This window comes from Bombus bifarius, unplaced genomic scaffold, assembly GCF_011952205.1.
Source record: "Bombus bifarius isolate JDL3187 unplaced genomic scaffold, Bbif_JDL3187 scf7180000009243, whole genome shotgun sequence".
Classification (NCBI taxonomy): domain Eukaryota; kingdom Metazoa; phylum Arthropoda; class Insecta; order Hymenoptera; family Apidae; genus Bombus; species Bombus bifarius.
The window spans coordinates 3,890,430-3,905,016 of NW_022884989.1; the positions used below are offsets into that span (position 1 = coordinate 3,890,430).

A 14,587-nucleotide genomic window follows, 5' to 3' on the forward strand; every position below is an offset into this window, starting at 1 on the left:
TTCCTTGTTTGCAGCATAACTTATTTGACATAGTCTTTATCATTATCCTGCTATATAATAACCTAACCTTCAATTGGTATCATTCTATTAACTTAACCTTCAATTGATATCGTTGGTATCATTCAATTGGTATCAATGTGTTAACTATGTATATCATTACATGATATATGATATATCTACATAGTTAAGTTACTTAATCTTAGAATACCTTATCTTAATTCGAATTTTCCATTTTACGCGATAAAATCCATGTACGACATTTATCGCGTAAGATACAGAATTCGAATTCGAATTGAGGTTATTAAAGTTAAGTAACCCTATAACGAAATCTAACGCTAACTGTACTGTTGTGGTCATTTATAACTAACTGACAGTGAGAATTCAATTTGATCGTAGGATAGTTTATAATTGTGATGACTTTATAGCGTGTCATTTTAGCTATCTTCTCGTTGCGTCATGAAATTATTTTTTTATTATAAACTCTAAACTTCGTTGTTGAGAAACGATATTCATTTTACGAACTTAAAATTTAATCAATACTTGCATATTTGACATTTGAATAAAAATTTACATATTTGAATTTATTTATAACCGATATTTCCTTATTTAGAGAATATATATATTTACAGTTAGTTTATATGTTATATAGTATATACGTTATATAGTATATTAATTTCATATATTATAAAATTTAATTATTTATAAAATTTATTTATAAAATATGTTTTCCAATATTTCGAATCAACGTAGTTCAATTTAACGAGCTTCTCTTTCGTTGCTTTCTTTCCATCGTGAAATTAATTGCCGTTCATTTATTCATAAAATTAATCGTTGTTATTACGCGTTTGCAAAATAACCAGTTTTGACGAGATGCGAGTTATAGGAGAAAAGCTTCGCGGAAATGAACGTTCCATTTAATTTTAAATACGTTTTTTGCAGCGGCTGGCAAGTCGATTTCCTCGTCTTTTAGTCATTGTTTTTAAAAACGCAAATGCCGGGGAAGGTCTCTGCAAGCGTTAAACCTTGTTCGTGGTTTACAGTGCGTGAATAAAGAAATTTAATTGAATACATTGTGCCCCTCGGAACGAAAGAGAGATCGGGCAAGCGAGTTTCGAAATAAAAATTACGCGTTCCTTATCGTTCCAACGTTTCTGTGGCACAACCGGGGGAAACGGAAGTCGAAACGTTCGTTACAATGTGTTAATACTTCTTCGCGACTGGATCAATGAGCGCATGAACGTTGTTCATTATTTTTTCACGCGCAATATCCACGTTCTGCGTGTTCATTACTTAGTTGTCATTATTCGCCATTTCTCTTTATAATAATAACCGTGTCATATGAACGGACAGGAAAAATGTTTCATTGAAGCTAGTACTCAATTCCTGTTATTTTTTCGTTATTTTTATACACTATCGAGCTTGGTCTGCTCAATATATACCACCCAAAAGTTGATGTTCAGTGTTATTATATTATACGTATAACGTAGGATTATTGCTACAAGCATTAGCTTATTGGCAATTATTTAACATTATATATGCATCATTCGAAAATCCAAAATCAATATATTAGTGTTAGTTGTATTATTTAGTTTAGTTAGTATTATTTAGTATTATTTAGTTAGTTAGTCATTGGATTACTTAAAAAAAAAAAAAAAAAATAGCAAAATTTTCTTTTCACACTTTTCCATACTCCATATATTCCTATACGTAATGTATCGAATATTGAAGAAGAAAATATTCTACGAGCATCATGCAAACAACATATACACGCATGAGCTAATTATAAAAGCATAGACTTCCTCGTGTAGCGATATTCATTTCCGGGATATCTTTTCTGAATTACCAACCTGCTTCTGAAGCTTCCACTTCTTCGCATTCTTTTATTTTTCGCTATACGAAAACCATTTACATATCTTTTTGTGCCATCTACGCTCGCTCATCATACAATCCTTATTTCAAAATGAAAGTTCTCTCCGACCAAGTCGAGTGTGTTTACGGTGTTGCTAACTTCTTTTTTTCCTTACGCGCATACTTTCGGCACAAATAATTACCGTTAACTATGCATCTAAGCGGAGAACTTACGAGAGATTCTTTATTTTTACACTTTCTCGTTTGCCAAGTGCAGTAACTGTTCATTATGCGCTTTTGTTATGATTTACTCGCTGAAATCATTCATACACGATGCTCTGCTTATTCTCGCGCTCCTTAATTCCACACACACACACACACACACAAAAAGGAAAAAAAGAAAAAAGAACAAAACTGTATAGCAAGGTTTTACAATGGATCTTCGGTTAGAAATTTATTTAAAAATTTCTGCTAGTTGGAACAAAATTAAATTTGTAATTTATAAATCTACGCGCGGACAAAACGTGATAAATTCGTATTTCTTGATTTTAACTTAGTCATTTCTTGGGTTTAAAGATATTCTAAAAACAGGTGATATATCCACCTAAACTAAATTTTGTAACCGGCTAAGAACATATCTGATACTTAAAGCGTTGAAAGTTCAGCATAGTACGTCCTTTTCAGAGTTCATTCATTTCAGATTACGCACACGATACAGACGGGAACAATACGATAATTTTTTCGCAGCGAAGCAGTTTGGCAATTCAATATGTTGTTAATCAATCCTACGTTACCAAACTTGTACTTCCTTTGTCTTTTTTTTTTTTTTCAAGAGTCAACCACGTGTTCTCTCATTCTCTTTAAAATTTGCAACAGATCGTTCGTCATAAGATTAAAATACAATTAACTTGTACCAAATTTCGCGAACTTATCGGCTAACTTTAAAAAATTTACATCTTTGGAACTAACAGGTTTCTTTTCGTTTTCAATGATGTCGTATCAAGATTATCCTGTTCGGTTCTGTAAAGTGATATCAAATTGAAAAATCAACAGAAATGTACTGTTACGTTTGCCTCCTGCGATTCCCATACGATTAATAGCGTGTTGGATCTTAAAATTAACTACCGCGCTCATATCCTACGATCTTCGTACAGAATACAGAAAAGATGTCTTAGATAAATTATTTAAAAAAGCTACTGTAGGGCGTGCGAGAAGTAACTCGCAGTATAATCCTTCGATTGAATTCGGTAGTTTTAGAATATTAATAATATTAATAATTGATATTGTTTATCTTTTGTCACGGACAAGGATATTGTTACGAACGACTGTTATAAAAGATCGACGTTCTTCCGGTTTTAATTCGAACTGACGCACTGGAATAAGATGATAACAAAATCAACTTCAAACGTGGTCGGATGGTATTAAAAATCGATTTAGAATGACATTATGGAATGGAGAGCATTAATTCTGCATAATGGAAAATTAAGTACGAAAAGCATAGCTAACCGCCATTACGTATAATGTTGTTTATTCTACTTGTTTCAAAGTAACTTCCAAACAAATACAACGATGCTGTTTTTCCGCTAAATTAGAAATAAGAGCCCTACTCGTTCGCAATGGTAGTTGCTTTTTTTAGGATGAATTACGCTCTTTGTCGCTTTGATATCCGTATCAGTTACCTATAGAGTCTGATATCTTTGACCAGCAATCAAATCTTTATGAAGATCTCATTACTCTTATTTGCGCGTATATTTAAATTTGGTAATTCGATGATGTTTAAACTTATGAAGATAATATCTGAGCTATTAATTACTTTTTCATTCTTCCTTCTTATGATATTCTCTTGCATACTCGCTTACCACTTGCTAATCGTGAAAATTTAATCGTGTCGTGAATGTTCTATGTTTTATAATTATTATTTCAGTATCGAAAATGGAATCTTGCTTGCAAGTGTAATAAAGCTTTCACACGGTATCCGTTTTCAATATTTCTACGATGATCGATGTTATGTCCCAATCTTCTTGTTACTTTCCAAGGAGATTCTATTTTTGCCAAAGCTTCTATCGACTTTTCTTTGTCCAAACATTCTACTTCGTCTGTTAAATCCGCTTTAAATACGCTATATAGTTGATAAAACGTCTTAGTACATGCATCGTCTGCTTTCCTTCGCACATTCGTTCCTGTCTTGTTACTCGGTAATTACCTCGTATATTCAACATTCAAAATTATTCGATGAAAGATTCGCAACGTGTATGTTCCAACTTCAAAAGCAACCACGGCAAAGATACCCGATACCTCTACGAATATTTCAATAGTTTATTCTCGAATACTCGATTAATTAATTAAAAATCGCTTAAATAATTTCCAATCGCGATCTTCTATATTTCATATCTTCGATCGCTGGTCGCATTCGCGGTTCGGATCACGCGTGATTGACCACCTTTTAGGTACAGATATTTTCGGCCGACCCACTTCGTTTCACTCGAACTCGGCGAGTAATTATTATCGACGACACTCGGAATAGTGGTGTAGCACCTACACCAATGTAGCGTATGGTTTCTGTCATCATCGTCGCGGCTCAAAGCGGTCGCGGGCTATTGGTCGCCGCTCGATAACACGTACTCTTCGGCTTCCGAAATAGGAGATCTATTCATAGAGGAGAAGCGGCTTCCCCTTTCCAAACGCCTCTCCGGGGGTGTCGATCCATCCTCTTAGATCTATCGGTTATTGATGAACTCGGGATCCTCTTTGAAGGAGCATCAAAGACGTTGGCGGGGAAAATATTTGCGCGAAGAGTTTTCCAACCTGTCGAATCGCGACGAGTCGGTGTCGGTGCCTCGCGGAACATGACAGCTGACCGTATTAGCTTCCGATATAATTTCTTATCGTGTCCGTTTACGTTGTATCGTTGTTGCAATCGCGGATGGTAAAATCCTATCAAACTTTAATACGATCCAGCCATGTAAGCTTTCTGGGTTAACGAAAAATGAAACGTTTAACCGGTTGACAGAGGATTTTATTAATCGTTGCATCTTTGGTTGGTGTAGGATCGATGGAGCTCGTGTTTGTGTGAAATTAGAGAATATAGAGATGTAACAGTCACGCTTGAAAATAGATGGGCGTGAAAAGTTTTCATTTCTCACGCTTTATCTTGTTGTAGCGTGCAATTGGCTTTCTAGCGTTATTTAGCGTTACAATCGAAGCGAAAGCTATTTTCGACAGGTATCGTATCGTGAAAGAGTAGCAATTAAATGTAACTGTACGCTAATTAGACGAGCATTCGTACGTTATATATGCACGTTATATTTAGATTTACATCAAGCTCCCTGGGGCTGTCCTTATCATTTCTCAATCGTCATCTTGTGTCTACTTTACCAACAGTGAAGGGAGGTCAAAATAATTGCGATATATCCTATATAAACAGATATTAAACAGGGTATCATCGGCTAGGAAGAAGCAACGATAATAACCAACGTTCTCTATATTATTTAAACATGTTCAAACATATACTGAAAAATGTAAGATGTACGTGTAATTAGTGGATCGTATCCCGTGCCATTTTTATTTTCCAATCTGCTTTTCGTATTTGCATATTTTTTCTTTTCAACGATTGACTCGATGTCAATCTTTATCATAGTAGTAAGGTTCTTTCATTTGGTTAACGTAATAGAATCTTTCGTATTAGCGAGCTTCCAATAGTTTTCTGTATCGGAGATTCACAGCATAAGTATTTTTTCTACTTAAATATGCAAACGTCACGCATTCGTCCACATTTAAGATATAGCGAACTCACGAAACGTATCAATACCCCTAATATCGTCACGCGATGAATCGCATTTTCATTTTCTACAAGAAAACAATTTTGAAATTCTGACACGCTATGTAACGTTAATTTTACAATGCCGTACGATATTCTATAAATATTACTGGTTTTTTCTTTACAAAACTTCATCTAGATTTACGTTCAATCATTCCTATTTCAATTATCTCGTAATTAGAATACCTTACCTTTAGTTACGAACAGACTTCGTGGTTCTTTAAAAATCGCTTACAATTACGCGATATTTCTCTTACAACGACTATCGTTCCGATCCGTGCAATTGGCCCCTGTGGACCCATCCATCTTCGATTTTTTCCCCTGCTGGTCCATTTTCATTTCGGCTGGCTTAAGGGAAACGCACGTTCGCCGCGCAAATTGAACTAAAAACTAGGTCAATCCTGATTGCTCGGATGGAGTCAGGGCCATAGTCAAAGAACCACCCCTCTGCGCGCAAACACAATCTCGTGTGTACGATAAGGAAGAAGCGAATTCGCGAACAGAACGACCCGGAGAGGAACCTAAACGACCCTGTTCCTAGCACTTTCTTTCTCTGTTTCGCGTCGATCTTGGACTACTTTCGGCCGATTTCATCCCTTCTATCCGTTCTCTACACCCTGTTCGATTGAATACATAATAGATGTTTCCATTTCAGCGTGAAGAGGGAGCCGAGCACGGAAGAGCCCAGCAGCCCTCTCGAGGCAACGAGTCCTGCTTCCATCCTGCGCAACAACAACGGTGAGTCTTTATTATAAATGATCTTGAGGCCTCGCTGGTCCAATTTAAGCCACCGGTTATTTCTCCGCGAGCACGCGAAGCTGGCCTCGCTAAATGAACGCCGACTTGCGGCGAACTTATTGTGACCGGTGAAAAGGGGAAGCTTCGTCTTTTGTTAGCATTTTTTAAAGTGAGTTTCTTTAGAGAGAGGAGGAAATTATTTAAAACGCGTTTATCGCGTTATTGCTCGTGGTCTTGATGAAACGGGATGCTTTTTAGCTTAAGGCCAGAAATAAGAAACTTTGGAAGTTTGCCTTATAAGTCAGTGAGCACGTATACGAGAAAGAAAGATATTTCAGCTTCTCAGAGGACAAATCGATCAATTCCACTTTTTGCTTGAATTTCTTAGTTTCATCGAGCGGCTAATCTTTGGCTCTCAAAAAACAGACCACTTGTTTCTACGAGTTCGTTTATTGCAGAAGGATGTAACGAGTGATGGTGTATTCTGAGATGAATTCAAAAAACAGTATTCGCAATATCATCGGTTTTCCGTACTTTTCGATGTACGAAGTTGACGAGTGCAGATCGCGGCTGAGGTAATTTTGGCATAATTTCCATTCTTAGAACGAGTTACCTTGATCAAAATTTCTATCGGAACACGCGGCACATTTCTGCTTGGAATTCTTCCGATATTATATCAGCTTTTGGAACTCGCGAGCTAATTAACGACATTCGTATAACGTCTAGTTGCTCCATAAGACGCTTGTAGAACAGGATTCCTCGATCGAAGTTAATTCAGCCGCGTCGAGAACAAAAATCGCATGCTCGGTTTCGTTTTGCCTGGAACGCGAGGAATCGGCACTGGTTTTAGCTTCTGATAAACTTGTCGCCTGCCACGGACCAACGTATACGAGATCGAACGAGGAAGAACGGCGGTAACAGGGAATTAGTCGATCGTTGGCGAGTTAATCGACGAGACGATCGATAAAACGCGATCCTCCGTAGTGGCAGCCCGTCAGCTAATAACGCTCGCCAATTGCAAAGTGCAATTTTGATTTATCGTTCGGCCTACTCGAAACCGGGGCTCGTGATAGGACAACGACGAATTAATAACCGGCCGCGTATTTGAGCGGACCGGGCTAACAAGTGTACTCAAAGCTCGTTCATCCGTGCTTGACACGTACGTGTCTGATACGAGCTGGTCGACCCACGACCCAGTTTTATCGTCGAAGGCAGTTTGGTCCTCGGCCGACAGTTTTAAAGCCGATGTTAATCTAAATCCAATCGCAGCCTCTGTCCTTCCATATACCCGCGATAATCTTTGTCGCGGCGTTAAGAGGGGTGAAATGGGGGTAAAGAATGAGAACCGCTGACCGAACCGGTGTGGGATGAGATTCCAGCTGTAGCCGGCGTTGGATCGATTCAAAAGCGGCAGCAAAGCGCCCCACCCTATTATGTGTTTTCTTCAACCTCCCCATTCCTCTCTCTTACCTCCTCCACCTACCTCTTCTGCCATCCTAGCTACGCTACTTCTCGCGTTAAACCCCCAAACTCTATCCCGCGTTCACCGTTTCAACTCCCTCGTACCGACACGTAGCCTTCCTCCGGAGCTTTCTTCCCACTCCTTGCATTCACCTGCACCTCGCCACCCCTTTCTTTATCCTTCCTTTTATGCCGGAACGGTTTACGCCGAGCCGGAAGATGCCGGCGACCGGAAGTTCCGCTCTCGCCGTTTCGCCCCGCGATAATTGAATCGCCGCATTTTTTTTTTCTTCTCTCGCAGGACTGCCCTTTGCCACGCCAGCTTCAGCAAACTATCCTCTCTACAGATTTCCACTTGACAATGAAACATCGTTCGTTCGAGGAATCGTCCTTGGCGAACGGAAATGCAGGCCGAAAATTTACGATTGCGATTATGGGAATTTTAATCCGACGTCCTTATTTGCAGTAAAGGGGATATTGCGTGTATGTATATGTAAATAATGAAGGTATGATAGGAAGGTATGATAGGAAGGTATGATAAATGCAATTTTCTTCGCTTTGATGGTACTTGACGGTTAAAGGAGCGTACTTTAATGTAACATGGTTAAAAAGATAGTCAACCTGTTCGATTGAAAGGCGTAAGGCTTTTAGCGGTAGATGACAGGTGCACTTTTGTGCAAAGAAATTTCGTGGAAGAAATGAACGAGTTAAGATTAAGATACCTAATATTTTCGAAACCGGTATCTTCGATGTAAATATTTCTCAAGAGAGCTGCATCGAAATTTAACGAAGAGACAGTTTTGAAGATGCACGAACGATTGACGAGGTATTGGATTTTTAAATTGTCTTCAATGTTCCATGAGTTGAACTACTTTTTTCAAATTTATCGCAGAATTTTTACCATTATTCGTGTTTCGTTCACCTTCTTGCGACGAACGAGCTCGTGAAATTAAATCGTGAAAATGAAAATTGTGCGTTAACGGTATATTTGCGCGATGAAATTAAGGAATCGATACAACATAGAGTAGGATCAATTTGATTTCTAAGAGGATCAAACGAACGTGTGTTGTCATACCTTATCTTTGCGATCCTCGAGTGTTTAGAGAGTTATTTTGGAATCTAAGTGTTCGTGTCTGGATAACCTGGGATTCTATATTGAGAAAAGCGGCCATCGAATTTCGTTTACGTTTTTGCGATCGTTCGGCAATAGTTATCCCACCTCTAGTCGTTGCGAGAGATTTGCGGTGAATTTATTTTCGGTTCGCGCACACAGTACGACAGGGTAATTGAATATGAATAAAATAGATTTAGCGAGCTAGCCGGATGTGCCGTTGCATTACCGTGCCTTCGGTGGTCGTCGTGAGAATGCAGGCACCGTATCCGGGAAATAAATGTTGTGCCCGGGTAAAAACAGTCGAAGTATAAAAAGCGTCGCGTTTTTCAGTCGCGAGCTCTTTCTCTTTTCCGAAGATAGCCGTTTGCCAAAATGAAACGAACGAACTTTTGTAGAGATCTGGTATCGACTGGTTGTGTTTTCAAATTTATTTATGCGTTCGCTTCGTCAATGTAAGCCGCATCGAAGTTACGAACAAAACTTTCGTCACACGCTTCGACCTTTGGAAAACGTGTTTCCAAAATATATCGATGCTATACTAACTATAGCTACTATACTAACTATACTTATCCTCGATCTATGTATGCTACTGATAAGTACGGAAATAATCCGTGCCGTTCGATCTTTCACACCTGGCTAATCTAATTTATCGTACGCCGGTAAATATCGCGCAATAATTGTTTCTATCTCTTTCAGCAAAAATATGCTCTTTAGCTTCGCGTAGACACCTGTACTATGCCTTATACTCTGACGTTTGTCGTGGCTGATAAAAAACATTCATATACTCCGCATCCACTTACGTTCGTTTAATCCGATACCGTTTACGCGAAGATGGCCTTCCGTATGAACCGTATCCGTAAAAATACTTATCGAGATTCCTCTGTATAAAGCTGACGAGGAATGTTTCAGGCAGTTCGATTGCTCGATCCGTTGCAATGCAATAGTTCGATCGCGAGTAGCAGCAGCTCGCGTAATGTAACGTAAGTACAGCCCGAACCGATCTGTATATATACACGCGCGGATGTAACCGGTTTCCCAGGTTCATTACACCGAGTTGCGCATCTCCTTTCCCGACAAGTGTGCGGCCGTGTGGTCACCGGCAGTCGACAGACTTACTTACACGGGGACTTCATCCCTTTTTCGTAAATGTTGTCGGTCGTCGTTCAACCGGCGGCCATTTTCTTGGATGCAGGATCGCGGGTTCGATCAGGAAACGCACGATGATCGTCGCGTAGCCAGGCAATGAGAAGATAAGTCATCGAACCGATCATCGCCTAACTCGATCGTTCGCATCGATATGCCAGCGTTTCCACGTTGGGCAAACACGATAACATCGATCTAATGGCCGTATCGTAGATCGATCGATCTCTAAAGTCAATCGGTTGCAAAACGCGGACGCAACGAGCGACAAGGAGACGCGTATGCGAAAACTTTTGCCTCGTATCGCGAGTAAACGCGCATCTCTCTCATAGTCTTACGATTTGACCGATGATAATAGAGTTCGCGGTGTCGAGGGTGCGCTGCTGTCTTCGATCTATTATTTCACGCCTCTATCTATTCCGGTTGTTGTTCCGCGGAACGTCGTCGACGTAAATCGCATCCTGGCGCAAAATGCGTCTCTAGGCGACTTAAAGAGCCGCACTGGCGGCAGTTGCCACGTTAACCACGAAACGAACGTAACTCGACGAGCCGCGCGTTAATTCGCTTAATCGTAACGTCGGCGTGATTACTTTCGACGCACGGTGCCATCGGTTCGCCTAACGAGAATGCATAACGCGGTAGGTGCGCGGCACCGCGTATCGGAGGGGTGGTCGTTGTGCGGCACGATTAAAATCAAATCGGGATACCAGGAAACGTTGTCGCGGTTCCTCTCGAGCTGCAGAGTGCACTTGCCTAATTGAATCGTCAGAATTCGGGAGCGCAACAGCTTACGCTCGTTCGCGCCGCACACCGCCCCACTCCGCTTCCCTCGCTCGTTCTCGCCCACCCTTCTCCCCCATCCTTCTTCGCCGAAATTCTTGCAACCCCGTTTGCCGAACCGCCGCGTTCTCCGTCTTCTCTCAACGGACGATCGAGAATCTCCCTCCGAGGCTGGCGCATCGCGAAATCTTTCCCAGTCTCCTTCTCCTTATCTCGCGTTTCACCCTCACCCCCCTCGCCCGTTCCGTAGCTGTCTGCTCCACCGCGTCCATGTTCCGTCCATCCTCGTCGGTTTCACGCGACTCGCGTACTTAGACGAGCCGCATAAAGTGCCGGTACAAATTCTGTTTTAGCAGCGGGTCGAACACGGCCGACCGTTCGGCTCTCCCGGCACTTCTCGGTCAATGAACCGCGGGTTGCTGGCGAACCCAGTTGGTCCACTCGCATCCCCCACCCAGCTTCTACGGATTACCCCCTCCCCTCTCGTCGTCAAGCGTGCCTCGATCCACGCTACCCCCACCGGTACGATCCGAACGACAGGGCTCACCTCCAACTTCGCCTTCTCCTCTCCCCTCTTCTGGTGCACCTAACCCCCTCGAACCCCCCTCGATACCACAGCCCCTACCACCATTTCCAGAACTCACCTCCGACCCAGTCGCTTAATTCTCCTTTCTCCGTCCTTTTCTTCCCTTCTCTTTCTCTTTCTCATTCGTAGTCATTCTTTCTCCCTTTTCCCTGTACGCGAGTCTCTTTCCCTCGTTAGTTGGTTATCTGCCCCTCTCCTTCTCGCCCTGCTACTGCTCCCTCTGCCCCGTCGCCACCCCCTGTTGCATTACCATCGTTACCACCTCTTCCTTCGCTTTGTACCACCACCTTCACCATCACCTCCTCCTCCACCCTTTTACTCGTCATCGCTCCTCCACCCCCCTCCCCTTGCCTCGCTAGCTCGCTGGCTCGCTCGCTTGCTCGCTCGCGCTCTCCCCTCCCCACCATAGCGAACCGCGGAACCCCGCGTAATGGCAGAGCGTGGGGCTACGAGTCGGGCGAGTCGCGCAATGCCGTAACACGTACGACGGAACGCTGGTTTTACTTACCTCACAGGTAAGACTCTCTCTCGCGCGATAGAGCGAGAAAGGGCGTCGTACAGCGTAGCTTCGCGACAAAGATGGGAAACGCTGGTCGTGTACGACCGAGCGAGAAAGATAGACGCGTTGGAAGGAAAATAGAGGAGCGTCAGGTCGGTCAGATCGGGAGAGAGAGAGAGAGGTGGAAAGCGTGGAAGGTAAGCGAGCGAGAAGGAGAGAGAGTCGGCTCGCGGAGACGAAGACAGAGCACGGGGAAACATACAGAGAGAACTCGCTCTCGGCACTCGCACGAGAGCGAGCGAGTCGGCTCCGTATACACCACCGCGACTCGTGACAAACGCACGTGATCGTAACAGGGCAGCTCGCGGCTATTTGCCCGGTTCCATCCCCTTTTTCGATCGCCGCGTTCTCCATCCCCCGCCACGGTACCTTCCGTTTCGCGAATATCGGCACAGATTTTCCGATATTTTTCGCGCGCTGCGTACGTTCCCCGTGGTTGTTGTCGCTCGTACAGTCGCTAACTGGAAGACACTTGCCGATCGTCGTCGATATAGTCGCGACATCGGTACGACGCAACAAGTCGATCGAGTTTCCGAGTAAATCGCGTCGGTGACGACGTTCGACGTCACCATCGTCGAACCATCGTTCGTCATCGTCGTGTTCGTCGTCTTCGTCTTTTTCTCGCGGGTTAACGTCGTTGCTGCCACTGTTGTTGTTGTTCCGCGGTTGCACGCGCACGGACAATGATCCCAGTGAAAGAGGATCATTACGGAGATACGGAGTGACGTTCAGTGTGCTGGACCGAGTTGATCCAAGTGGACACGACCGTTCGAGCCCGGTGATCGCGATTTCGACGATCGTCCGATGAATTCTGTGTCCTCTACGAAGGACGCGATTATCTAAATCGTTTTCCGAGGAGGAACCAGGAAAGAGTCTCGATGGAGCAAGAAATCGTTGGATTTTCCACGAATCGATGCGGATAGAGGAAGTTTCTCCTTGTCTTTCTGCTTTGGCTGACGAAGAAAACACGCGAGTAGACTATTTGCGCGAGGTGTGAACGAGGCTTTAGGCGAAACCAGTCACGGTCCGCGATTTCTGGCGTCGCGTCGTGGTACTTCTCCTTACCGCGGTGGCATCGTCCTGTTATCCTGGAAGGACAAGGACGCTTAGAACCTCCTCGCCGTTTAATACCGCACAGGGAAGCGCGATCGCAGAGGAAAACGCGCGTGCTGGATGCCAGCGTGTATTCTGCATCGTCTCGTGCAGGTAAAACTCGTCGAGCGTGGCTCTCGCGCCTCTTCCCTTTTATTTTCGTACGAATCGCATGCGCCGCGCTCGGATAATTGCCGAGGAAGTTGCAAAAGCCGCATTGTGTTTTCAGTCCCTGTCGGTTGTCTCTCGTCGAGTGAGAAAATTTTCGACGTCGCGCGCAACCCTTTCTTAATCGCTAGAACACAATTAACGATGAAAAGGTACAAAAGAGAAGAGTACAATAAATAGATAATAATCTTTCCTAAAACGATGCAATCGGGAACGAATAATCGACGAGATCGTCGTTATGTCCGAAGAAGAGTTACGCGAGTTTCGTCGGCTCTTACGTGATCGGTTAAATCGTTTCTCTTACTCGGTGATTTCTCCAGGAGCGTTCGAACGATCGATATTATTGTCAACATCGAAGGTTCGCAACATTGTATCGACGATGTATATCGATCGTGTAGAGGGCCTTTTACGCGTGATAAAGTTAACAATAAGATAATGAAATAAAGTTAAAGAAGTATTATATAAATTATATATAACGATAATATTAGTCGTTTGAACGCTTCTAAACGCAAACACCTCCGTTCCGTGGCGAACTTTTTAATCGATATACGACTCTTGCGCAACAGTGTTACGAATCGGACAAAAAGCTCCAGGAAACTCGGCTACCTAAATCCACCTTGGCCAGATTACGTCACGCTTGAATTCCCTTTCTTGATCGCGGCTGTAACTCGACGGGGGTGGGGAGGGGTATTTAAATCGGGGAAAGGAATCTCTCGCATATTTGCATCTTATAAGCTGCTATACAGCCTATAGCCAACTATATAGGCAAACTAGTTATAGCACACTGATATTTATTAAACGACGAAAGGACGGTAAAGATAGCTTCAAAGACGGTTGAAGAGGAAAAACAAAAGTGAGAGAGAATGAGAGAGAGAGAGAGATTTGAAAGAAAAAGAGACTGACGATAAAACTGCGCAAAAGAAAGAGAACAAGGGAGAAAATTGAAAATCAATTTAGTTCGGTTTTTCGCATCGGTAAAGAGCACGTGGTGCTATCGAGATCCAAGAATACGCGTGTGCACGGGGCTATCGCATCGGATCCGATTTTGATAACTCGAGGCAAGGTGAACGCACTGACTTGTGACGCAGATGGAACGCGGAACCGAGGCAGGCGTTGCAGGAGACAAATGACCGTCTGCGAGGCCGCGAAACCGCCATTCGGACCAGCCTTCTCTCTCTTCAAAGCGCGCCTTTACGCGACCGATTTGTCGGACAAGGGCTTTTGCCGTGTGTGCGCCCGCCCTCCTTCCTTCTTAACCGTCTCTCTCTCTCTCTCTCTCTCTCC

General features: G+C 43.1%; 1 protein-coding gene across 1 annotated transcript in view; it reads left to right on the plus strand.

Annotated features, from left to right (window-relative positions):
- LOC117214736 (ecdysone-induced protein 78C) overlaps window positions 1-14,587 on the plus strand; it is a 141,078-nt gene that overhangs the window by 1,326 nt on the left and 125,165 nt on the right. The window contains exon 2 of the mRNA XM_033461031.1: window positions 6,321-6,403. Coding sequence (XP_033316922.1) covers window positions 6,321-6,403 — 83 coding nt within the window. The remainder of the gene's footprint in view (window positions 1-6,320; window positions 6,404-14,587) is intronic.